The sequence below is a fragment of the Rhopilema esculentum genome, chromosome 15 (genome assembly GCF_057945365.1).
Source record: "Rhopilema esculentum isolate cy_ngs chromosome 15, ASM5794536v1, whole genome shotgun sequence".
NCBI classification, from domain to species: domain Eukaryota; kingdom Metazoa; phylum Cnidaria; class Scyphozoa; order Rhizostomeae; family Rhizostomatidae; genus Rhopilema; species Rhopilema esculentum.
In genome coordinates, this window is record NC_142829.1 from 4,566,468 (window position 1) to 4,593,033 (window position 26,566).

A 26,566-nucleotide genomic window follows, 5' to 3' on the forward strand; every position below is an offset into this window, starting at 1 on the left:
TAACTAAAATATTTCTCCATTATGGTCTCTCCGGTTTTAAGTTGAAGTCGAGGCAGGAAGAGCAGGCTTTGCTCCCCCCCTCTGAGTAATAAACTTCCACTGCGCCTCGGGACGTGGTCCCAGATACACGGTATTTTAATGTGCAACAACAGCTATGGGCATGGCAAATTTTAGACGAATCTTATTAAAATATGGAGATAAAAAACTCTCAACTAAGTAGTCCTGGATTCAGAAGATAAAGAGCGTGAGATAAGAGTTCAAAGAACTAATCATTGTAAAAATTGTCTTCAGAATAACATGTGAAAGAATGCTCCCTGGGACAAGCCAAGTCTTAGAAATGATGGATAAAAGCATTGCTCCCAAATAAAAGCTGGTATTCTGACTTCTTGGATGGGAGGAAAGGGGTACCAAAACGAGAAAGTGGACAACAATAAATACTGCTACACTGCTTCAAAAACCAGTGTTATGATGATGATATGTAGTGAACAAATACGTGGGATTGAAATGGAGCCCATTCCTCCTGTTCTGCCACCAAAACGTACACGGCAACGCTGAATAATATAATCTACAACTCGCAAGAGGGTTGTTTAATTACGCCCCCTCAAGTATTGGAAAATGAAATAATAAACTTAATCGAATCTTAGAAAAGATCACAGCAGGCACCAATGCTTCACTATAAACCTCTATCCCTAAAGTTGTCAAAACAGTGGTGAAAGTTATGACAAAGGGGGAAGTGCACCCAAATTCGACATTCCAATTCACCTCCAAATCGGGTATTTTGCATAGGAAATAGGATAGATAAGGACGCTCAACCAAAATTCGGGAAATTCATTCGCCCAATAACCAAAAAGCTCAATTTCCGCCACTTTCTGGAAAGTCATGTACACTCACATGATGATTCTGGAGGAATATGGTAACAAGAATTTGTAACTATGAACAACGTAAAGGGTATCTGAACATGAATTTAATGCTCGGACATTGTCGATTGTGAAAATCTATTGTTAGTAAAAGTAGCCAATTGCTAGTATACTGCAGGTACATGACAAAAGAAAGGAGCAGGTATGTAGACAAATTCATTTGGAATATACAACACCAATTAGATTAGATTATGGCTAATTGTCTACAACAGTTACGAGAAACAACGGACAAATTTAAAATGTATTGCAGAAATTGTTCTGGGCAAGAGGGCAGTCACGAATCGCTACTATGAAAGATAGCACCACCTTGACACGTTCATCCAACTCTTTTTCAGGTTAAGAGTTTCGTTGCTGAAAAAACCACAGGTTCTTGAGATTAAAGATTTTGCTTTTTGCATAAAGTATAGCATAAATCTTTCTCCACAGTGAGAGCTTCAGCACATGGGGATGGCAAAAGTTGAATAACATGTTCACGCAGCAGCGGAATATAAAGATTATTAGAATAGTTGCAGGAAGAGGGAAGGGGCGGCAATAGTGGATTAGCCAATAACTTTAATATCCCCTTGGGAAGCCACGTTTTCAATAATAGAGATTTCATTTGTGCTATTGTCCCAATCTCGATTTCGCTTCAGGATTTTAACGATATGGATATGATATGGTGTCTCTCAGGCATATGAGTTAAGTGAAAGAGCGCTAGGGCGTCAACTAGTTGACTGTTGTACCGTTGCCCTTGAAACTAGCGTTATTAGTCATGAACACAGTAACTTGATAAGCTACAAGGAATAGTGAACTTAACTCAATGATGAATCATATCCTTATTCGCAGACACAATCAGTTAATACATAGCCATGCGAGTCCTATTGAAAGACATGATAGAATAATTCACCAAACTGGCGTTTTATCAATATAATGATACTAAAATACTGTTAATGCTTTCCAATTTTCGGCAGTTTTAGGAGACGCCTGTTCAAACAAGGCACTCATTTTAAGGGGGTGCTATTAGATCTATTTAATTGCTTCAGGTAGTGGGGAGAAATATTCAAATATCGTTGCTTAGTAACGCACCAGAAAATGGCGGCGCCAGAGAGCTGCTTAGCCCACCCATAGGAAGATATACAAACAAAATTTATAATTTTGTCGGAGGAAAATTTTGCTACCGTTTATAAAATTCTTACCAAAGAAAAGGAGCATCTGATTACAGAAATCCCGTTGAGTATGAATGTACAACCAGGTAACTCCCAAGTAATTAACAAAACATATCGGGGAACTCAACCCTCTCTTTCTGCATACCAAACGACAATCGGGCTATCAATATAAGTAAAATTCCAAAAGACCACTGCGACATAATTTTAAAAGATAAATAACTAAAACAAGTATGAAAACAGCCCCTATAGTAGCATTAAAAAGACATTAAAACATTGGAATCTAATAGTCCACACTTGGGGACACATTTCCCCACCTTTTGCGATAATCATGGTGCCGCCTCAGGTAGTAACTTTCGTGTACTTATTTATTGCGACACGAGCAATAATCTGCAAGCGAGCAAAGACTTAAACTACCCAAGTAAAAATTGCTATTTTTCTGTTTAATGATTTAATGTCTTTTTTTTATTACTCAGAAAAGTTTAAAACGTTGAGAGTATAGATAACTCACGGAAAAAGATCTACTAAGAACTTTCTTAATTTATGTCTTTTATTTCTTTAGGGACAGTTTGTTATAAAAATCATTAATCACGACAAACAAAAATCATTAATCAGACTCTAAGTAGCTGATCTTTCTTGTTTTTCAAATTCATGTCCTGACATAATCTTAATGATTGTGCGTCTTTTTGCAACTGGGATTCCATGCTTTCTCTCCGAATGCCTAACACCCCCCTATCGGAAGGTCAAGCCCCTCCGTCAGAGAATTTCTAGCGCCACCACTGGCACAACACGGGATCCTCACAGTTTTCACCCCCTTCCCCTTAATTTTTAAATACGAGAAGGCAAACAATATATAATTAGTTGCAAGCGTGGCTATAAGAAAGAAGGCATGATAGGTCAAACGTGGAGTAGGTTATCTTGCCATAGCCCACAACAAACTTAAAAAGGTTAGTGTCATGCAAAGCGCTCTAGTAGTTTCCTGCTTCCTTTCCCAATTGTAAGGTGCACCTTGCTCAGAGCAAATTTACAGCGTTTAAAGACAGATCCGTTACATTTGCACAACACAATTGCGCAGCGAGTCAGAAGTTTAGATTTCAATGTATGCTGTGAATTATTTATAAGAAAAGGAAGAAGAACCGACGAAAAGACACTGTAAATTCAACAGTCACTGTGGCAGTTATTTTTCCTTTCACAAGAAAAGGTAATTTAGATCAGGCTTTGTCGCTTGCATTCATCCAAAGATTAAGCCTTTAACTAGTAAATCGTTTAAAAGCATTTGGTGCGCACATGAATATGGAAATGGCACACACCATCGTGCACGTGTTGGAGCTCCATTTTTAACAGATGCTCTTTTAGCGTCCTATTGTTAGAACTACGACGTTGAAAGAAATCACCGTGCGAGTTACCCAAATACAGCTTCAGCAATGCAGATAGAAGAAGCTTGCTGTTCTCATGAGTTGCTCATTTGAAGGGCTGCTCATGACTCATGCCTGTCTTGATTTCAGGGCTGAGCTCAAAACACAGGCTATTGATTACTTTTCAACAAGCAATTTCGATTAGGGAACATAAATGCCTCCAGAAAAAGGTACAAAAAGTCAACAAGGAACAATTTACTATTCCTTTCGATATGATGACTAAAATGCTCCTTAATAAAATGATTTTATCTTGAAATTTTTCTTGCAAAAAAACACCCCTAACATTCCCGGAGAAAAAAAGATTCGGGGTTGAATATTCAACATATGTTTAGGAGATGAATTATAATGAAAACGATTCATTCTGTCAGAACACGTGATAATAAGCAAAGAATGACTAAAAGACCATCAAATGCTTCCCAAGCAGATTTATAAACATTATCAAAATATCATTTACGCATACTTGTTATGACGTCATAAGCATACACATCTTCAGAATGGATCACGGAGAAGGAACAGGTACTTCTTCTAACTTCTACACAGGCTAAACTGAATAACTCTAACTCCTTAGTAAATCAATACATCAAAGTATCAAACGACAAAGCGAGTTGGCTACATTCTTGGCACTCATTAACTCGGCTACATCCCTCATAACATTTTATCGTTCAATAGACTACGTTTGACATCTGATATTGATTCTCTTTACCTGAAAATGTCGTCATTTTCATATTCAACCTGGCGAAGCATGTCAACACAAAGATGGCGGACAACTGAAAGTGGCAGCGGGCTGAAGCAGCTTATTCAGCCAGAAACATTCAATCAATCATTGCTATGAATCCAAACACAACGACATACAAACCGTTGGGCTGCTTCTTTCTTGTAAGGCATACTTGACTACAGGACTGGTTTCCTCGCATGGCATGCATAGTTCATTGCCGTATTTTCACACCAATACCACTTTTGTGAAACAAGGTTGTAAGTCATACCAGTAAATTGGATCATCTCAAGCTTGCCTAGAAAAAGACGTAAAATTTGCAATAGTGGAGATTATCACAAGAGCCTTACTTCCTTGTCTTCTTCCTGTAATTATGCTACAAAATTTAAAAAAATAAAGCAGATATTCAATGCTTGCCTTGATTGAAGGTAAGGTATTAGATTTAACAACAATTAATTCAAACTATAAATGATAAAAAAAGAAACTTTTTATAGGTATCTGGCCACCTGCAGCACGAACAAAGCATACCAAAATGACTTTATCTGAAGCTATTACACAAACAGCTTTGGTAGCGTAGTGGTAGGCATTGGCAAAAGGAAACGATACCATCAATCGGCAGAAATATATAGATCTCCCCTTTGGAACAGTTTACTAAGACTCTGCGTTGAACGCCTCTTGTAAAAAGAAGAACGCTTACAAGAAACACCTATCATTTTCTATATTGCACAGCTTGGATTTTGCAAAACGTTAAAGATATGCAATAACCACTACTTGTTTTAATTCTCTTTCGAGTCATCATTTCAAACAATCTCTATGAGAAATCAAATGTGGCAGATCATGTATCGAGAAAAAATTGCGGGGAAGAAGGGGCTATTAAGTTAAGTAAGCAGTATTGCCGCAGTAAGCATAGAATTGCTTAAATTAAACCACAAAGTGAAAACACAATAAATAAGAAAATTAATTCAAAATAAAGTACGCAAGCATTGTGATTTTCTAAACATATGTAACAAGACAACCTTAATGCGGACATTTGTAGGACTAGAATGTTCTATAAAGGTGTCCGTTGTTAGGAATGGTAAAAGGTATCGGCCGCAGAAAACCAATTCTTGGACAAAAATTTTCGATATTGTGTGGACGTTTAAAGAGATTTTTCTCTTATTTGAGATAACATGAATATTTTATGTCTAAACTATGGGAGAGTGCTTCATAAATTTTGTCTATGACAGTATGAAATTCATCAAAATTTGATGATCAGACTGACAAAATCTAGATTTGGGTCGGAGAATCAGCAAAATGCTTAGAAAATTTCTTTTTAAAAGGAAGTAGCAAAAAATTATGGTTTTGGCTCTTGCAAATAAAAAAGAGAATTCTAAAAACATATACGTGTTCTTACTTCTTCGGAGCATATCGACGAGTTCGGATGTAGTGACAAATTTTTCCCAATCGTGAACACCAGCAGGAACAATTCTAACTATGTATTCAGCAGCATATTTCGCGAAAAGCAGAGAGAAAATAGTTCTGTTGATGGTGGTAACAAAGAGGTGGCCTCCAGGCTATAAAGAAAACATTGAGAATAAAGCATTTTCTAATGGTTTAAATACAGTAGCTCTAAAAGCATTTCTCAATACAACCAGAACTTGCCTAAAAAGAATATTACGATAACATCTAAGTCAAATCTGACTAAGATACGATATCAAATATACTATAATAGGGAAGTCAATATATTTCCTTCTTAAAATAATATTAACATATAGAAATGCAATATGCTTGGACGGTTGAAAAGTTCTTGATTCATGAAAAGGTGAAACTATGAAGGAAGGTGAGATGATAATTATTATTATTATTATTATTCGAAACAGAAGAAAGAATTGCAGAAGAGCGTGAAGGGGAAACATCAATAAAGGAATCAATGCGTACACCAAGGCATCATGTAGCATCTTGAATTAGATACTTAATTAAGCCTTTGGTCCCGCAAAATCGGAAAAAGCGCGGAAAAGTGCGGAAAAGCGCGGAAACATGTCATTTCAGAATCCAGAGTTCGTCAAAAGATATAGTGATAACCAGGGGCGCCTGCACAAGATTAAGGCAGGAGGGGCATTGTCGGTGCTGAGAGCCAATAGAAGGATTTTTTTCACTACCATAATCGAGTACTTGTGAGGGAGGGCAGGTACAAAATAAAATGTTGGCATGGATCTATTCTGCCCGTATACCTGGGTTTTTTGCAATCAAAAGCTGTACAGAGAGACATAAAGTTGACAAAATTTTCCATGCAAGTGGGTATTAAATGGCCTCGTCATTATTTGAATTGATAAGGTTTGAAGAACAAATATAAAATTTGAGGATTGAATATAAAATCTGAGTTGGGAATAGAAGCTGGGAATGAAAGCAAAACATGAGTTGGGAATGAAAATAGATTTGGTTGAATATAAACAGTGCATGTTTGATATTGCTAGAAAGAGCAAGCCATATTAGATAAAAGATACCTTGTTTGGACAGGCTTGGCAAAATTAGATTAGCATAAAAAATGAGCTTATAGCTTTATTCTTCTTCTTACTTTAACTTTATTATGTTATTTTAATCGATTAGCTTCTCCTTTACCATTAAGATATATATCAGCAACATTGTAGTAACATCCACGAAGTTCATTGTGGTTCAGTTTTTTTGCAAACAAAACATTGAAAGATCAGTTCTCACTCTCTTTCTTAAGTACAAATGACGACATGTTTCGTCTAATTGGCAGAGCCCGGTCGTCCTTCCATCTAGCAGTTTTGGAGTCGATTTACATACAAACGAAAAAGCCGCCATTGTGTAGACAGAAGGAGTTCGTTTTCTCTCTATGACTCCAGTGGTAATTTTTCTTTAGCGTCACGGCACTGATTGGTCAACTATACCGGTCTTGTGCTTGCGTTTTTCTGATTGGCCTATTTCGATCCACAACTGGGTATATATTTTTCATCGTGTTCTTTCAGACCCTTATTCTGACGTTTTATACTCTTAGGGGTGTCAGACGAAAAAGCTTTTAGTATGTTGTAAAATGTTTGCTTTTTTCAAAGCCATTTTCAAATTCTGTACCGCAAAAAAATTGTTCAAACGCAGTGTTACAAACCTTGATCAACTGAGAACAGCACTGTACAAAGTCCAATTGATAATTAACATGCTCAATAACTTCAGAAGCAACAACAGCATCAAATGTTTCCCTGTGGTCATCAACCATATCTTCAACAGTTGAACAAAGATATTCAGTATTTCTTGCAACATTCTCATCTATATTCGCATGCGCTTTGGCAGCCATTATGTTGCTTGCAACTGGGTCAATACCAGTTACATTTGCCCCCAACCTTGCCAATGGCTAAAAAAAAGATAATTTTTCTAACTGTTGAAAAAAGAAAAAAATACAGAGGGCAGAAGAAACGAGAAAAATTTGCCTGGTTTATCTTTCAGGGCCGGCGAAACGTATTGGAAGTGGGGGGGGGGGGGCCAAAATATCAAAGTCTTGGAAGGGCTTAGGAATGGCCAACACCATGGTTGGCGGCAAGAAAATTTTTTGGAACTATGGTATCTTAGGGATGGCCAGAGACTGCATTTAAAATGGATTTTGACAGAAGGAAAATCCGAGGAAATATATTAAAGCTTTGTTTAATCAATATGTCCCATAGTCTCATCTATTGCAATGTTGACTTGACTTAGGAAAGGTCTTGCGAAGTTTCAGAATAACCTCTTACAATACAGCTAGTAATGAAACTCGTTCTCAGATTTGAAGGTACCCAAAATAATATGGAAGGGAATAAATAAACGAGACTCCATCAATTTGTGCTGGCACAAAGTTATTCTGGATCAGGTTTCCGATCAATTTCCTAAGCCAAGCTGTTACTCGTTGTACAGCTTGGACAACAACTTCAGTTGAATTCCCATATTAAATTCTACACAATGTCTTCTATGGTAAAGACATAGCAACCAAGCTAAAGCTAAAGACATATTTAAGGGATTTCTAGGCAAAGTTCAGAATGATATAACATTTCTCTCCACTATTGCCCTGTAAAATCTTTTTTGCTCAGTGGAAATATGGGAGGGGGTATGGCTCCCATGGCTTCCCTAGTTTTGCTGGCACTGTCTTTTAATTGCTTTTCTATTATTTAAGGACAAAAACCTTTAGTTCTAGAGAAGCAAAGTGGTATGATATACAGACCTGGGCACCTTATGGCCCACAGGCCACATTTGCCAAAACATGTTCAAAACCTGGCACAGAGCACTGAAATGAGGCAAATGGATGTTGTTTTACTGGTCAGACCCATTACCCTCCCTCTCTGTAGTAGCTGGTGCCACCACTGCCTACAACACAATTTCATGTATTTGTATAAACATCTAAATAATACCTATATCTTGCTGATAACCAGTAACAGCTAAAATATAGCATGATTTATTGCTGTGGACAAGTGGACAAAAATGAAAAGTGTGATATGATTGGCTCTGCCTTCCAACACTATTCAGGTTTGTCATATGGCCCTTTGTAGAAATTAATTGACCACATCTGGGGCCACAACTAGGGTCTAGATGTGCAGGCCAGTAGTTTGATAAATGTAACAGATGTCCCAAATCTGCTTGCTCCTTTGCACCAATCAGGCTCCATGGCATTGTTATGCAACATAATTACACCTCATTTACCATCTCAAGCGTAAACATCCACAGTTTAATAAGGAGACAGGTAAAAAAAGATAAAGCTGTGATATTGTTCTTTTTTATGAAATTTTTAATTATGCAGAACCTTCTAAAGTTTATAAATAGTGATCAACGAATAGATAAAATGCACTTTTGAAAATGGTCAAAAAGATGGTATAATTCCAAGAATACAGACAATAGTAATTTTCACATAAAACTTTACCTCAGATAGTAGGCCTCCACCACATCCAATGTCAAGGATTTTGAAGGAATCAAGAGGCCTTATGATTTTCTGCTTTGAATCTGCTAAAAGGGTATTTTTTATCCATGGTATTCTGAGTCTGTTCATTGCTTTCAGGACCATGAAATCGCCTGATTGATCCCACCATTCAGATGAAAGCAAGTTAAATTTTGTAACTTCATCATCCAGGGTGGTTTTTCCAGTGGCTTAAATAAAAAATGTGGAGTCTAGAAGTAACATAACAGACAGCATATTTCAATAGCATTTATTCGGTTAAGAATAGGCCTGCAAGACAAGGTTACAGAACTTGTTACAAAACAAGTCCGCTTCAAGGTAGGAAGAAGTGGTAACACATAATCAAGTTTCAGCAAAAACAGCTCCATTTACTTGTTGTTAGTAAAGCAGAAGTTGTAGGTTTCACCTTGGTTAGTAACAACACAGAAACTCAAATAGCTAGAAAAACATTTAGTTGGAAAGATTAACACTTCTAGGATAGACACAATAGAAAATAATAAATGACAAAACAAAAGGTTAATCATCAAGATATTATTTATCAATGTATATTACCAAAAGGTAAGAATGTGAGATTATACAATCAAAGGAAAAAATTTGCTTAGTAAGCAGTTGTTTATAGATTGAAATTAATAATGATGTCTATTTAATAAAGAATGACAACATCAGAGGCAGTGTTTTAAGGGGGACCAGATGGAAACTTTGTTGTGTACCCACAATATATTGCCCGCACACTCAAATTCTCAATCCGTGCACTTCTGTATATTGGCCGCACAAAGTCCCTATTTGATAACATTTTACAATGATAACATTACAAATTTCTTAAAATTTGTTAAATTTTTAATACAAATTTTTTTGTATATTGGCCGCACAAAGTCCCTATTTGATAACATTTTACATTGATAACATTACAAATTTCTTAAAAGTTTCCAGTCTGGAAGGGGGATGATGACCACCCATCTCTGTGGCCCCAATGTTTTGTAGAACAACAGACCGCTTCTGGGAAATCTTTTGTTAGGAGACTTAACAGAGACAGCAGCATGAAATTAAGCCGAGGGGGGGGGGGGCTAAGAATTAAATTTAGTGACAGAGGAGGACCCACCATGGTTCTAGAATGGCTAAAAATGCATCTCCCAGACTAAAATTGAACAAATTACTATACTGCTCAGAATAGACAATTCAACCATTCTCAGAAAAACATTATTGATTTTTAGAAAAAATTTGGAAGGGGAGGATTTATGTGTTGGAGAATGAAAGAAAGAAAGGGTGACCTTTGTTCAGAGTGCACATCAATGCAAATAACAAGACGCTGTTATATTGATAGCCAGGGTGCATTCCATGTCAGGTAGAAAGATGGAATCAGTGCGAACCCATGCGAACACCGATTTAACTCCTACAAAATTTTTTGGCAGTTTTATGTCACTTAGATTAGTTTGAAATTATAGGAAAGGTTGTCTTTTATGATGAATAAACAACAACAAATGTTAAAAAGTTTGGCGCATGGCTTCTGGCAGTCTGGCGTCTGGCTTTATCCGATGTCGTAACTATTGTAATGTTGTGAATACATCGAATCGTTTCGTCCGTTATGAAAAGGTTGCACTGTTGACAGTGATCTTGATTCTTCTTTATTTCATACCAGCTTTTTAGTTTTATTATAAGTTTTTTTTCAAAAATCGGGAGAATTTTTTAATTGTCGGGAGGTCGGGAGATGACCTCTGAAATCGGGAGTCTCCCGGTCATATCGGGAGGGTTGGAACATATGATAAATATACCTAAGCAAGTTAGTGAATAGATCGAATAAAATCAAGCAGTATATAAACAGTTTGTTCCCTTTTTATTTCATACTCTGTTTCCAAAAATAATAAAAAAGACGGCCAAAATAAATTTATCTCCGAAAATGTGGGGGGGGAGGCTTCAGCCCCCAGTGGCGCCGTGCCTGTTAATTTTGTACTTGTGTGCATACATTGTCAGCACTCTTGCACACATTTTTATTTGTTCTTGCACACACAAGATCTTGTTGAGAACTGCCATGCTCTGCATGCAGATTGGGCGAGCCTTGCTAGGAGGTTCTTGGCTGCATTGTAAGAGTAAAATTAATTTGAAGACCTTTTCTTGAAAATTTTGTATTCTTACCATAGTTGTCGGAAGCAGCACCGTTAACACATCTTCTTCCGATGCTCGCAGCTTTAAAACTATTGGATTTTCTTGAAAACAAAGTATACAGCCGCGCTTCACTAAATATGCAACACTTCAGCTTGCCCGCCATCTTTGTTTTCACATGCCTCATTTCGGTACGAGGGTATCGCCGCGATTGCTCCTCCTCATAACCAGCGTGACAAACTGATCTGTGGCGTGACATTTTAATAAGAAACTGGTTTATAAGAAACTAGTACTACAACTATTAAGAGAAAAATTAAGAAACTATGAAATTTCCATCTTTAAAGTTTTTAGTTTGTTGATTTTTCTTTGCAAAAGATACATTGATCGTTTTTGTGACGATCTGCGTTCATATACTTCCAAAAATGCTCAACTTCAAAACAATAAGGCATTTTTAGGTCCCGAAATAGGAAACCAGCTGAAAATCCTTTAGTACTTAAACGCTAAAATTTGGATGCCAAATTAAGAATCTTTCAGTACTTGATGTTGATCCAAGCTTCTCATGAAATAATAGAAGCGAAAGAATGATTATATGGAGTGGCGGCTCGGCTCGTGTATAAATTATGTGCTAAAGTTAATTAAAAGGTTTACAGAATGTGTGGACCGAAACAAGACTTTGAGCTCGGAGATTACACAATGACCCGTAGTTATTTCTTATATGGGTGCAGAAGTACTACTTTGCTTTATTTTACTCATTGGGACGCACCAAGCATTTTACAACCACAATGCTAGCCAAAAGTACTCGGAATACCTGGCAATTTGCGTTGATTTGTAGTAAACCATCTTTGTTCAAGGGGGGGGGGGGGTTGGTTCGTTAATTTACCCTTGAAAACTGACATAGTGATCCAAGACCTTTGCCAGATGGTTACTATACAACGTCGAAGCTAACTCAGTTAAGATTTTATTTAGACCACATTATCATTAACACATCTCACGGAAGTAGGGGTGAGTGCACATTATTATTGTCCAATAATCGAGCAAATTTCAAAATTATATACCAAAACTGATATTTTAGTTACTGATAAGTAAAGCTTATACATTTTTAGAAGAGCGGATTTTGACAAAAGCGACGAGAATTGCATCTATGCACTGCAGTTCATTGTATTGCCCAAAATAACATTGTATTGACTTGAAAGAAGAACCATTTCAAATCAAAGCTGTATCTTCTCGTACTTGAATCTGATCAAAGAATCTCTGTCCTTCTTAATAAATGTGCGTTGGTTAGCCATCGTTATGGTTAGTGTTAAGATGTGAAGGAGATAGAACAACGCATGGGTTGAACAGAACAGAACGATAACTTTATATTAACTTCAAAAGGCCTACACCATAACTGTAATACTGTAAACTGTAATCTGAAACTCTATATAAACATGGGTCACATAAAGTAATGCTCCTGCGCATAGTCTATTAGGTTACTACAGTTAGCAATAAGTTTAGATTTAATATCCCAGACAGAATGGGTGCAGCTCGTCATGTAAGTTAGACGAAAGAAAACGCAAAATAGATCTCAATATCAAATAGAATTTTACATAATATCTACAACATTTCACATACATAAAATACAAATATAATGTCCGTGATATTCATATCCGGTGACGCCTTGGTGACCTGAAACAAACAGGATAGTTCAAGCTGTGAGTTAAACGTTCTTTTTTGTCAGAATCAAGCATAGGAATCGAACAGAAAAAATGATAAGAGAGTTGATAATTAATTCAAAGCCCAGAGTAAAATCATATGGATAAGTCGGAGGAATTTTTATCGTTGTTACAGAGTATGCTTCAGGCTGGATATCAAAGCGTTATCAATTATCGTTATATGCAAACGTTTAGTCCAGGTGGTTCAACTCAAGTTACATAAATCAAGCAAATGACACCTAAATTGCAGTTCAAGTAAATACTGATAACATAACAAAATACCTACCAGCGGTGGGTCAAAATAACAAAAAAACACGCTAAAATTTACAGAAACAGATAACCTTAATCACCTACCTAGCTCCTGAAACCATTTAACTTTCACCTCGATTTTTTCGGCTCTTTTTTTTCGACTTTCGCTCACCTTTGTGTCTGTCCGTGCTCCTATCTTCAACAGTCTTTTTATCTCTTGCCTTACCGTCTTTCCGCTCTTCCCTTTCTTCTCTTTCAACACTCACATCCTTTCTACTCCTCTCTCTTCTATCCCCCTCTCGCCGTTTTTCATACATACTGTCTCTCCTTTTCGTCTCCTTCCTATCATGGCTACTGTCATTACTGCTACTCCGGCTTCTAGTCCTATGCTCGCGTTTTTTGCTCCTTTTGCTCTTCTTTTCACTACTTCCCTTATCACTACCCTCACTATCATGACCCGTTTCTCGACTTCTTTTATCCTGTGAACGACTGTGTTTCTTTTTCTTCTTCTTTACCTGTCTTCTTTCCCGATCATCACTATCTGAATCTTTCTTCACTTTGGTTCTACGTTTTCTTGCTTCCCTGTCATCAGAAGAATCCGAAGAACCAGAGGTACTACTAGAATCCGTTTCTTTTGATTTGTTTCGTTTTTTTGACTTTGAAGTGTCATAATAATGTTCACGTTCATATTCTTTTTTCGCGACTTTTCTATCTTTTACCACCTTCCTCTCTGTGTCTGGCTCACTTTCACTGCTTTCTGAGCGAGTTCGTTTTCTCCTCTTCTTTTCATCCGAATGTTTGCTCGCTTCTCTCCGCTCCGTTGTTCGATTACTACGCCGCTCATCCTCAACACTACCTTCCCTTGACAAATGGCGCTCCAATTTATCGTCGCGGGTTTGCGAAACGCTGGTATGTGTCTGTTTTTGTCTTTCTCTCTTTTCATGTTCCAACCAGCGACTAGGCTTGTCGTCTTCATCTGATTCGTCGTCACTTTCGTTACCACTACTTGAATCATATTCTAGGGCTAAAAAGCAAAGAATCTTTTGCATTTTACGGTTTACGTGGGACAAGGTACAACTAAATACCGAACAAATCAAATTGATCTTCTGTGACAAGCTGAGCTTGTAAGTTATAGGTAATTTAAAAATTGAAAATTTTTGCAACCCGTAGTTCTTCTCAATGTAGTTACTTATGAAAACTGCAAATGAGGTAAACTGAACCTATACGAAAGCATCGATCGATTTAAAAAATATTCAATGAAATATCAAATGAACGTTTAACAAGTATTGACGATAATTCTAAAGCTTCACTTTCAGCTGACACTTTGCTCTTAAAACTAGATGTCAGTCATCAGTCATTTTTGTTTTTGAAGCCAGAAATAAAATCAGTTTATAACTGCCTAAACTATTCTAGGGCAATCTCACAAGAAAAAAGTAAGTTACTGTTTCATAGTATACAGTAAATTTAATATCATTCTTTAAAAACTATTAACTCAAACAAAGTTGGTCAAAAAACAATAGTGTTCTCTAGCGTGACTTCACAAAAAATTATTTCTTTAAAATTTTCGAATTTTGATCACTTAACACAAAAGAACACAATAAAATACTTCCATTTATGCAAAATCAGTTAAATTTGTAAAAAATCGGGCGAGCTATGGCCAATAGAATATTTGAAGTTTGCAAACGGGTTACTGTTATTTTGGCTCAGTTCATAACGCTATGAACTGAGACCAAATTACAGAGGTTTGATGGGGCAAGAGCCTGTGCTCAAGCGGCCATATCTCAGCCAATTCGTGACACCTTTAACTGATTCTGCAGATTTAGTGGTATTTTATGATGCTTTTTCGGGTTATGGGAACTAATTTAAAAAATTCAAAAAATTATGACATCATCACTTGACAACTCTATTCAGTTGGCTGTTTTATCCTGAATGAAAGCAAACTGGTCAGGAATGCAATGTAAATAATCTGAAACGGCCTGTTGGGTCCTTAAAATACTAATACTAGCTAAAATAAACACAAATTTCAGTTAAAGGAAGTCAAAAAAGGTGTGAATGATTTGTGTGAAAAAACCAGCTATGTTTGTTTCAGCTGTAACCTACCTAACCCAGTTCGCAATGCAGCTAGCCCACCGGAGTTTCGAAGCAATTCGCCAGAAACACGCGCTGAAAGCAAAATGTAATTTGTTAGACTTTTGACGGAATGTGATTGCTGTTGCCAGTCCTTTGAAGATTAGGGATCCATTTAACTTTTTAAAATAACTCTCAGTCGCTACGCCGAGAGTATTGTTGCATATCAATAAATGATGTAAATAAAGCGTAGGACAGGTTTAATGGAGGGAAAAACGTTTTTTCGCATCCAAACATTATCTTCAATTAGAATAGAATAAAGAATTTCAATTAAAAAAGAATAAAAAAGAGTAAAAAGAATGAAACTTCAAAAATTAAAGAAGCAAATCAAGATTTGTGTATTTACTTTACAAGATGGTTTAACGAAAAAATTCTGTTTGCCTGTAAACAAAATAATTGTAACGGGGGAAGCAACGATGTACAGTGTCACCGGTCGTTTTCTTGACTCCTGCACTGGTGGCTCCATTTGCTCATTTTTGTTTTTCAGTATGTTTTCCCAAATAACTTTCTACTATCGCAAATTCTTAATTGCATTTTAAATCACGTGTATCGAAAACAACACATTATGCTCTCAAAGGCAATGAAAAGATACTAAAGTGGCTTGAGCCATCTTTCAATTGGCCAATCAACACATATAATACCACTAGCACGCTCGTTGATTGGCCAATGCTTGACTGACAGGTGAAATAAGCCACGTTAGTCTCTGCCGATTGACATTAAAGGCTTTTGCGCAACCGGCATGCTTAGCGGCAGCTGTCTTGAGAAATTGATCGTGTTTTGTGTTTTCATCCAGTACAATATTAGGCCGGTTTCGAAAATATAGTCGCAAAGCATGCCGGTTGCGCAAGAACCTTTAATCATCGGCTTATACAAAAACTAAACATAAAACAATTCCTGCATTACAAGTCATCTTACCTTTTCTGCGCGCACGACTGTAAACTTCATTAACAACACTTACAATCTCCTCGTTGGTGACAGTGACGAGAGTTTCCATCATCCAATACTTTATCTTTTGCATCTAAAGGAGGTTAAACAGTTAATTATTTATCTAACAGGTTAAATCAAAACATTTAAGATACTAGACCTCTAAATGAACAGTATTCTACAATTGTCGATCAATAGTGTGATGAAATTAAGTGAAAATGTTTCACTTAATATCAAAAACTCAAAAAATAATGTTTTAATTAGATATGCAAATTAGGCAAAATGGCGGAACAAGCAATGGTTGAGAAATGCTATCACCTTCTCACAGTAAATTTTTTACATAATTTTAGAAGTCAAGTCAGAATTTATCTGTAATAAAGTTTATACATATATCTAGAGTATGAATAAACCTGGGCAGGGTATTTGAAGTATTTTTGAAAAAAAAATGATTCTAATGATGACAAAACTCAAAATTGATATTTGCATTAATGTTTTTCTGGTAATAACTTTTGTGTATGAGCCTTTATAGAGAACCTGAAAACCACTTATTCTCTAGATACATATGCTATCTTCAAATTCTGAAAGTTTCAGAAGAATTGGTTAAGAATTGACTGAAAATTGTGGTCATAAAGATCTTTAAATCACTCATTTAAGCAAACGGCTAAAAACATCGAATAAAATTTTCACATTGTTTTGAGTCAGGTTTAAGTGTTAGTAAGCTCCAGGTTCTACAGTGACCCCTCCTTCTCTTTATCCTTGTCCCAGAATCATATGCAGTGTTAGTCATTTTTTAATTTCCCTTAGCCTTTTCTTCTTCTCATTTTTGTAACTGTAGATGACTGTTTTCAGCCACTTGGATTCTCTCTTCGTTTTTTTTGTTATTGCAACCATAGCGTGATAGCCAGGCGTCACATCCAGTCGTCTAAGAATGCCTAAAACTGAGTGTGCACCATCATTAAATGCTACTACTGCACTGGCAGTCAAAATTCCAGAACTTTCCTCCCCTGACAAATTTTTCTTGGATATCTCTTCCAAACTAAACCGTTGAAAGGCTCATTTGGATTCTGAGTATAAGAATCCAGAAATCATGCCAACAGAGATTTGTCTGCAAGGGATTCGTTAACTGGCTTGACACCATCCACAACCGCTTTTGAAAGTCCCTTTTTGTGCTTGTAGATGTCAGCCACCCACAGCACGAGTCCTTTCTTTCAGGACAAAGATGATGCTGGGTGATCATTTGTTGATGCAAGATGAAAAAGACCAGCTTTCACATCTCTTTCCGTGCCATTAACGTCATTCTTATTTTGGCGAATAGCCAGACCATAATAATTTTGCACTGAGTCTATAATCTTATCTGTAAGTTTATTTCTCCCTCCAATTGATGTTTCCGTCTGCCAGCTTTCTCTTTACGTACCTACTCCTTAGCTTACGTAGTATCGAACCTAATTTTTTCTGTATGTGACCAACACATCCCTTCTTCACAATTTCAACGTCTTTTTCATAAGGTTTGGCCACTGATACTGTAGGATAGGTAGAAGAATCACCATCTCCAATGAAGGACAGATGCCTCAGCCACTTCTCAGCAACAGATCTATTGTAGATAGTCATAACTCCATCCACCTCCATTTTACCAGATGAACGAACATGGTTAGTGCCATATGTCAAACTATGATTAATTTTCCATAACTGATATTTTTAAGTTGTTGTATCAATTTTCGTATGGATTCCACAACTTTTACGTTTTTTTATTTAACTTCAAAATCTACCACTTTTCCAGTAGAGAGAGAAATCGCAGAAACAATGCCATTGAGTGACGAATGCCCAGGCTTCTTCCAGGAACAATCAAAGCTTACTGCAATGACAGTTGTCTTCTCCTTTACTTTTACTTCTTCAACTGCCTTTCTTATGCTGGTCTTCGTACAATGTTCAATGTACGCACAATGTAAGGAGTCAAAAACTTTAATATAGTTGTTTCTTGTCATGGGCTTATGCACGTTCATCTTCAAGCCTCCAGCCCTTCGTAACCAATGCCAAGATTTCTGAATGCCATCACAGTACGCAGATTGACCTCCATTTTGTTCCTTGACCCTGTACCCTCTTCACATGCATAATTTATAGTAAAAAATAAATATTCCAAAAAGTGAACATTACAATGAGCAGTGTAACAAATTGAAAGCCCTTGCTCTTTATTTGAAATTTCTTTCAATGCCATACTTTGTTGTTTGTATCCAAAACAGCATACTAGCGGCAGCAGACTTTCGATATTTATATAGGACTTCGATATTTAAATGGAGAAGCTCGACGCACATTTGTGTAACATGCAGATTATACCTCGAAATATTTATCTTCTTATATAGCTGCTCGTTGCCCCTTGGGTTTATAAAGATATACACCACTTCTTAATATGTTTCAAGAGCTTGTGCATAATACGATTATTCAATAATTCATTCACATTAGGCATCTTCAGTCAGTTAGATTAACCTTACACTGAAGCAAGGTTACGCTGGCTTCACAGGCATCAGAATCGCAAAATACCCTCGGTGACAAACGTAATGTTCTTTCTCTGACCTCATCACACCCTAAATTGATCTCATTGACGACTGTACTTTGCTAAAATCGTCCAAAAATGTTTAGAAACTCGATGAACTGTTTGATGCTGCTCAGATTCACACCTAATCTATCTGATTAAGAAGAATCAAAGAAAACAGAGATAGGAAGATCTAACGACCGATAGAGAAAAAATTGATCAGAGATTTTAATAGTTGACACATTGTAATCTTATGATTAACAATTTTGAGGCTTTATTAGAAAAACCATTGTAAATATACCTTTTATATTGGAGGGTCTAGTTTCCTTTTTATTAACATAAAAAAAATATTTCTAAATTCTGAAAAGTTATGAGAAGTGCAAGACACTTTCCTAGAAGAAACTCAATACTGTGAAACAAAAAAACTAATCAATTTAGAATAAAAGCTGAGGGGTTTTGCTCAGCTGTCATATAGTGGTCGCTTTCTACTGATTATTACTCGATTGAAATTCCCACCAAAGGGAAATTATAACCAGTCTATCAAATTTGCTATCATATAGATATAAAGAATAAAAAGTTATTTACATATATACATATAAAAAAACAAATATACAAGCAGTGACTAGAGCAGAGAAAAGTCGAAGTCATTTGACGCAAACAAAGGTAACAGTCACTTTAGTTTTAGTGCAGTTCAATTAAGGGTACAGTTCATTTAAGCCGTAAAACTGTCGCAACATAGCCAATAGGCAACATTTACCTTTTCATTGAACAAGGTACATGTGCGATTTGTTTATTTAGAATCTGTTTACAATTGGACCAGGGCCAGCTGCACAAGATGGAAAGGGCTGTCTGAAGCTGTTTTTTTGCATGAGGTCGCTACATAAACAAACCAGTAAAAAGAAAGGTGAGCTTCTGGCTTTCTTTTGGTCAAGACCACGACTTAAATGATTATTTTTTTGCAACATGAGTAAATACCTGTTCGTATGCCTTTTCTTCATTGGATATCGTTTCATTCTGGTTCTCATCTTCGTCTGATTTCACATTTTCTTTTTCATCATCCGAGCTGTAGCCATCATGCACCGGGGAATTCTAGAACAGGAAAAGACAATAACAGTGCCTGCAATTTCGTTCTCAGTTTCATTTAGTTCCGTTTTCAAAACTAGTCAAGTAAAAAATAGTTCAATCTGCCACGGATTCACAACAAAAGTAGATATATTGATGAAAATTAGTATCTAGGCATTAGATCACTAGTTCAATACAGACAGTTATTTATGCCTGCATCTACACGGCACCCGACAATTAAAAGACAGTGCTAGGAAGCTACTCTTGATAAGCAGTGTCTTGGTCATTCCCCTTGATGTGCCCAAACTTGGTGATTACTGGTCGTACGGAAAGACGTGACTCTCCTTGCCCTTACAGTTCAGAAGCAGCAGGATTTCACACTGTGATTGTATGGGTCAAAGGTTTGCCTTAAGCCACTGAGTTATTGCGTCTCTTAGGTTTTCAAATGTACATATCACGTTATCAAAAGCACATATTCCACAACTCAAAATATCATTTCGACATCTATTCAGCAACTAACAATTATAAGCCATTCACAGACACAAAATCATTTATTTTATCGTTCACTTATCTGAAAAAAATTAGTCAATAATTTAACTGATAAAACACTCAAAACGTCATAATCTTGATTTAGTAAACAATTCAATTCAAAACTTCTAATTTGGTTTAAAAACCCTTTTTAACGCCCCTCCATTAACAACCAAAGGATTTAAGGGGGCATTCATTAGAAAATAAGATGAAATAATAAAATACAGAGACAAGCCTTGTCAAAATTTTTTTACTTAATTCCTAGTTCCTTTTAATGGAGCACTGAGAATTTCTGATACAAATCTATGATAAATAGTACATTTAATAATAATATCTTGGATCTAAGGAATCCCCCTACATTCTCTTAACCCCCCCCCCCTTAAGGGAGCATTAACTTTTATACAGGATTGACAATAACAAAAACTTTGACTGAAAAGAAAAATAAATTTTTGAGTCCACAACAATGCATATCAGAAGTTTTTCAACAAATGTAAAACAGATCCAGAAAAGAACAGCAACAACAAAGACAACAACAAAAAACCAGTCATCTAACCTTCTTTACTGCCCCTTTTGTTGTCTCTACTTTTTCTTCAGGTAAAGTTTTGATTTCATCCTCACTATCCTCATCATCTTTCGTACTTGCTTTTTCTTTCTCTAGTTTCTTTTGTTTTTCTTTTTCTTTTTTATTTAAAGCATCTCGCAACCACTGTGGTAACCCTTTCTTTTTATTCATTTCTAAAAATGATATTGAAATAAGCATCAAGGATTGAGATCTAAAGTACAATTAGAATTAAATGGCACAAAATTTGAGTTTATTTGTTCATTGGGCTTCTTCGAAAACAAAGTTTTATAATACATGATAAAATAAACAATAAACATAGCAAATTTGGACCAAAATAGCAGTGGGTATTTGCGAAAATAGCAACAATCAAAACATATGACAAGTACCTTGAACATTTATTTCTGGAACTTGTGATGCAATTACTTGGTCTGGTATAGAAAGATCTGGCCTAGGCTTTGGTTGCATCTGAGAAACAACAGGAGGCTGGAAAAAATTTGGCATTACTAGCCCAGGTATTGGCTGTTGAACTGGCATGAAAGGCATTGGTGGGTGAGGAAAATGCATTTCAGGCTGTGGAGGAAATGGTGGCCAGTTTCTGTTATCCCACTGTTGGTTTTGACCCCATGAATTTACTTCTTGGTGATATTGGTTTGGATCACTGCCATACTGATCACTGAAGTGACTATCCCTTTCCAGATCTTGACCACCGAACCGTCCATTATCTCCTTCTGGAACTTTTCTTTCATCGGGAATATGGTTCTCTGTAAAGGTTTTAAAAAAAGTGTGACAAGCAAGACAGATTGAAAATGCTTGATATAGACCAAGCTTCTTCAGTAACATGTGTAAAATGTACTTCAGTATTTCCTTAGCAGCTTACTTTTTTTGCTACCAACTAGTCCTTTAGAGTTAAGGTAAAAGACTGAATACAAAATGATCAATGATAGATTAAGGAAAGTTAACTTTTGTAAAATACATTTAAAACTATATATAGGTTTTCATGTTTACATAACTGTTTAAAAAAATCAGAAAATTTGCAAATCAAAACAATAAGCAAGAATAGTTTAAGTGATTGGTATTGCAATGTTGCTGCATCACCATCCTAACCAAGTTGCGTTTTCACGACCATCCATGAAAATGGGATGGCAATCCTGATCTGTTCACACTTTTATAACACAAAAACATGAATAACAAAGCTCAGAGAAAATGGCTGCACATTCTCTACTTAAGTAATGTTTCCTTGGCATCAAATTATCAGGAGCTTTTATCAAAACGACAATTTTCACATCTTCTCTTGTCCATAAATGCTGGATCGGACATTTCTGTAACTTTCTTGAATTTAATTACAAGTTTTTGAGTGCCTTTGAAATGCAGAAAAACCCTACTTCAAAATGCAGGAAAAATGAAGAAATTGGTGGCATTCACAATGACACCTTTATCTACTGTGCAAGCTTAAAGACAACTTTCAGGATAGCGCCCCAAAGCTTAAAGGATAACGACCCAAAGTGCTTACATGAGACATTTTTATGGGATCATGAAATTGAATAACATTTCTTGGGATATAGGTTATGATCAGGTGTTTACACAATAATATTTTCGGATCCTTTGCACTGTGTAAGCAGGGAAACTAGATTTTGCCAAGCTTTGCAAAACAGCTAGGTGAAGTGGTACAGAACAGAGAAAATCATTATCAGCCACAATCTATGACAGATTCTAGTAATAACACAACCTATGCAATATATGACCACTTAAATTCATTAAATCCACATCCAGCTAGGGTCTCAAATACTGGGCCAGATTGAGGTATGAGAAGAATACAAATCTGTATTTTCTTGAAACACTTATTACAACCTATAAGAGGGCTTTGATCATTAAACTTAAACTAGGCGAAGAAGTCTCAAGGAAGAGGCAGGAGGATAATTAGTGTAACTTTTTTCAAATTTAGCAATGTACCTTGCTCAAAGCTATTCTCAAAAGGCCTATCTGAATCATCAAAAGCAGATCCTCCAATGGGCTTCCAATGACCTTTTCTGTATCCCTGTCCTGTCTGCGGCTGAATCAAACCAGATTGATGTTGGTCATTGTGTTGATTATTCCAAGGCCTTGAAGGGTCATTCCCTTGATTACCTCCTTCTAAAAGATCTAGCCTTTCTTTGTGAACAAAAGCACTTGCATTATTTATTGCATCTGGAGGAGGTGGCTGTGTGGGAGCATTCTCACTTGGTAGAGGGGGGTGGCTTGTTACCTCAGGAGGGGGTGGCTGTGTTTGCCCTGTATCTGGAGGGTGATTCTGTTGCATTTGGCTGTGCAGCTGACGTTGCTGTGCCCACATGGCAGCTTTAATTGCCCATTCTTGGCTTCTGTCTCCATCTAGAGAATAAGAAGAACAAATAAGACAAAGTACACTATAAAAAACATTAGAGAGGCAAAAATTGGAGAAAGAAGCAGCCTTGTCAATAAACTCACTCTTCAAAAGGCCGCATTTTTAAAACAACATCTATTTCTATTGAAAATACTTATTTGAACAATTCTAAAGAGTAGTCCTAGTTTAAGCCCACTACTCAGTTATTTCATAGCAAGGATATAAGGAAGTAGTTTTTGGATGGATTATCAACTAGATTGCCTTCCAAACTGAGTAGGAAGAAGGCCATAGATAATACAAGTGACAAAATCAAAGAACCTACCAATAGCGTGTCAATACCCGGTAAATAAAGGAAACTTCAATCTTTTGCTCAAAATTTACCTCGCTGGGAAAGTAAGTACTGTCTGACAATAAAACACCTTTAAGACTGCTGAAAATTGCCAAAATAAATACACCGCTTACAGTCTAACAAAAAGGTATTTACCTTCAATAGCAGCCTGATATTGATAATTATAATTAGGCCACCAAGTGCCTTGCTGCTGATCATTGTTCCACATCTCCTACTCATGGAAAAAGCTGGCAAACTAAATACACAATACGCTTCCTAATAAAACCTGTAGCGAGTGGGCATTACATATACAAAAACATTACTTCTCTTTTTACATTTCTTTAGCCTTTTGGATGATTTTACAGTAGTCCTTCTTTGCAGTTGTTTCAAAATTCCTTTTTTTGTGTTTTTTAATAACAGAAAAAATTTATGGAATAAAAACAAAATTTTCCAATATTGGAAGTTTGGCTGTTGTTTACCATTCAATTTCAAAGTTGAAAAAAATTCAAGGTTTGATAAAGTTTTTTAAAGGTGAGAAGCTAAAGAAACTTATACGATTGTCTAGATAGGTCTGTGAAATCATTATAAATCATGCATTTAGAAGACAATGTATCTAACATAATCTCTGTCATTTTGAGAATTTGCAAACACATCATCCAAATTTCATGTGAGCAGTGGCAGACACTTGGTCAAATATGGGAGGGGGGAAGCCTATTGTTTTGATAAGATGAAAACACATTTTTCAAATACTTTTAGACAAAAGACCATTGTCTTCCAAAATATCTGGGGGAGTGACTGCCCCCTAGCCCCAGAGGTGGAAAAAATTTTTTTCTTTCTGGGAACCTAAGAATCTGGCTCAAAACTTTCTGCAAGATTTAGGGGGTAGACAAATAAACTTTCTGTTTGTGCCTATATCTCTATACTTAGTTGGTGTATCGTCTGCTTATTTGACTTAACCTATGTCACAAGATTGGTATATTTACTTTTCATATATTTACTTACAAAAATTTTCTGTGAAACTTTCTGCTAACATTTTTATCTAGAAAAATTTCTGGGAACGTAGTTCCCAGGTTCCGATACTTTTTCCACCTCTGCCTAGCCCCCAGGTGTCCGCCACTGCATGTGAGGTTTATGAGTGTGTATCTTATAATTTACATAAACAAATCTATCAAAATATGTCATGCTTGAGTAACCAAAGTGTACATCTCATCAGCATTTACCTTTGGGTTGCAAATTGTTACCTGTAAAAAGGTATAAACAGAATGACATCATATGGAAAAAGAAAGTTGGATTATATACATGAATTACATGGAATTTCACAACTGATCTTATAAAACCTGAAGGTATCATTTTTAAGCTTTAATAAATAGACAATTTATCTAGAGTATCAATTTGGCTACCTGCTCATAAATTAGACATATATATGAGAGATCATGTATTCAATTGATATAGGAAGGTTTATTTGATATTTTGTTGGAGGCCTTTGGAAAGAAATAGCAATTTTTAAGACCAGATTACAACAACAGCTTTTTTCTAAATATGTAGTCATTTTTCACAAAGAAACATATAAAGTAATTTCTATGGTTTGCACTTTGGGACAGATGTATGTAAATAAATAGACATATGATCTAACGAGAATTACTGTTTTATCAGTCAGTCATTAAGTTCTAAATGTCAAAAAGGTATAGGTGCACAGACTGGTGTATAGAACAGGAGGGTTCTGGGTTGCAACCCATGTTTCATGCAAAATGCTATCATCAAGCAACTATCCATGTACCTATGATCTAATGTAGTTTTAAGCAGAAATATCAAGCTTGCAGTTTTTAAGACTGTGCTCACACTGGGTGCTTGAAGAGTGGAGTTTATTTTTGTTTGCCCCCACTTTTGGCTGTTCACATTGGCCACTATTTAAAATTTGCCCAATGAAATTGCTCAATAAAGAATTCTTTTGCTTAAAATGTGTTCATGTTTGTCCCATACTGCCAAATTTGGAATGCAAGAACTGGTGCCTTGCTACCTTGTACTAGCCATATATGTGGATGTAATGTATTTGCATGCAGTTTCGATAGCAAAGGCTCAATTATCAATGGAAACAATCACTTTCTTAACAAATTCTAAAAATATGCCAGAATTATGAATTTCCAACTATGCCAGATTTTGCTAAAAGCATAATATTATGCTAGATCTGAGCACACTCCGGTCTGCAGAGTATAGCACTTTTCGACGAGATGTCCTGTGTGCATGCGCAGAAAGCCTGGCGTACCAGTGTGCACGACCAAAAATTTCTGGTGCGCTGGTGTGTACTGACTATTTTCTCCTGCTGTGGTTAAAATTTGTAAATTTGCATTTCACCGTAAAAATGTGTGTGAAGTACACTGTTGAAGATAGCGCAAGTTTTTATTTGTATATTTTTCAAGTATTACTTGACTTGTTTTTATCAGCTGACATTCTTTATGGGACCACACCCAGCCACGCCCGTCTTAGTTGCCACATCCAAAAATACCCGGCGTGCAACAAGTTTTGCACAAAAATATCTCCAGTGTGCACATGCCATACTCTGCAGACTGGGTCACACTGGGTCTTCCATATCTCGCCCAGTCGTCGTAACTCGTGAAGTGAAGATAACTGATAATAAAAAGTTAATCGCCGAGATCCACAAGCCGATTAACACAAATTAAACAAGTCCCTAATGATGAACCTATATGAAAAACATGATTTGGAGAACTTAGACACTGCACTTTGATTAAATGTCATGTCCATGATGGCTTAGGCCCACCACTTCTGCGCGTTGTGATCACTTGAATTTGATCAATCAGAGCCAGCTTAATTAAAAATGTAAAACAACAAATTCTAAACTACAAACAAACATGCTATAAAGTTTAAGCTTGCGTGATTTTACTACTTTTTACTATTGATTGAGATACTTACTCTTTTAATGATCTTGTCCACGGATCTTCCCCTTAAAAATTGATTTCCCAAAATGGCGCTGAGCGCTTGCCAATGTGGTGACTTGT

At 36.4% G+C, this 26,566-nt stretch overlaps 2 protein-coding genes across 3 annotated transcripts in view; both read right to left on the bottom strand.

Moving 5' to 3' along the window:
• Nucleotides 1–11,469, bottom strand: part of LOC135685174 (uncharacterized) — a 43,250-nt gene extending 31,781 nt beyond the window's left edge. The window contains exons 1-5 of one of the 2 annotated variants that reach the window (XR_016144659.1): nucleotides 11,229–11,469; nucleotides 9,066–9,289; nucleotides 7,293–7,535; nucleotides 5,580–5,739; nucleotides 4,331–4,484 (exon numbers count right to left, since the gene is read on the bottom strand). Coding sequence is in view for 1 of the 2 variants with exons in the window: in XM_065201007.2 (XP_065057079.2) it covers nucleotides 4,366–4,484; nucleotides 5,580–5,739; nucleotides 7,293–7,535; nucleotides 9,066–9,289; nucleotides 11,229–11,454 (972 nt within the window). In the remaining variant the exon portion in view is untranslated. Of the gene's footprint in view, nucleotides 1–3,884; nucleotides 4,485–5,579; nucleotides 5,740–7,292; nucleotides 7,536–9,065; nucleotides 9,290–11,228 lie in introns of those variants that run through there. The other variant, XM_065201007.2, reaches the window with a different exon arrangement.
• Nucleotides 11,470–12,753: 1,284 nt separating this feature from the next.
• Nucleotides 12,754–26,566, bottom strand: LOC135685167 (uncharacterized). Its single transcript, XM_065200999.2, has 10 exons — nucleotides 26,481–26,566; nucleotides 24,773–24,793; nucleotides 23,709–23,784; nucleotides 22,816–23,232; nucleotides 21,252–21,626; nucleotides 20,857–21,038; nucleotides 19,689–19,802; nucleotides 16,178–16,280; nucleotides 15,236–15,298; nucleotides 12,754–14,159 (listed from the first exon to the last, which is right to left on the bottom strand). Exons 3-10 carry the CDS (start codon nucleotides 23,779–23,781, stop codon nucleotides 13,258–13,260), a joined length of 2,229 nt encoding a protein of 742 aa, XP_065057071.2. The 5' UTR covers nucleotides 23,782–23,784; nucleotides 24,773–24,793; nucleotides 26,481–26,566; the 3' UTR covers nucleotides 12,754–13,257.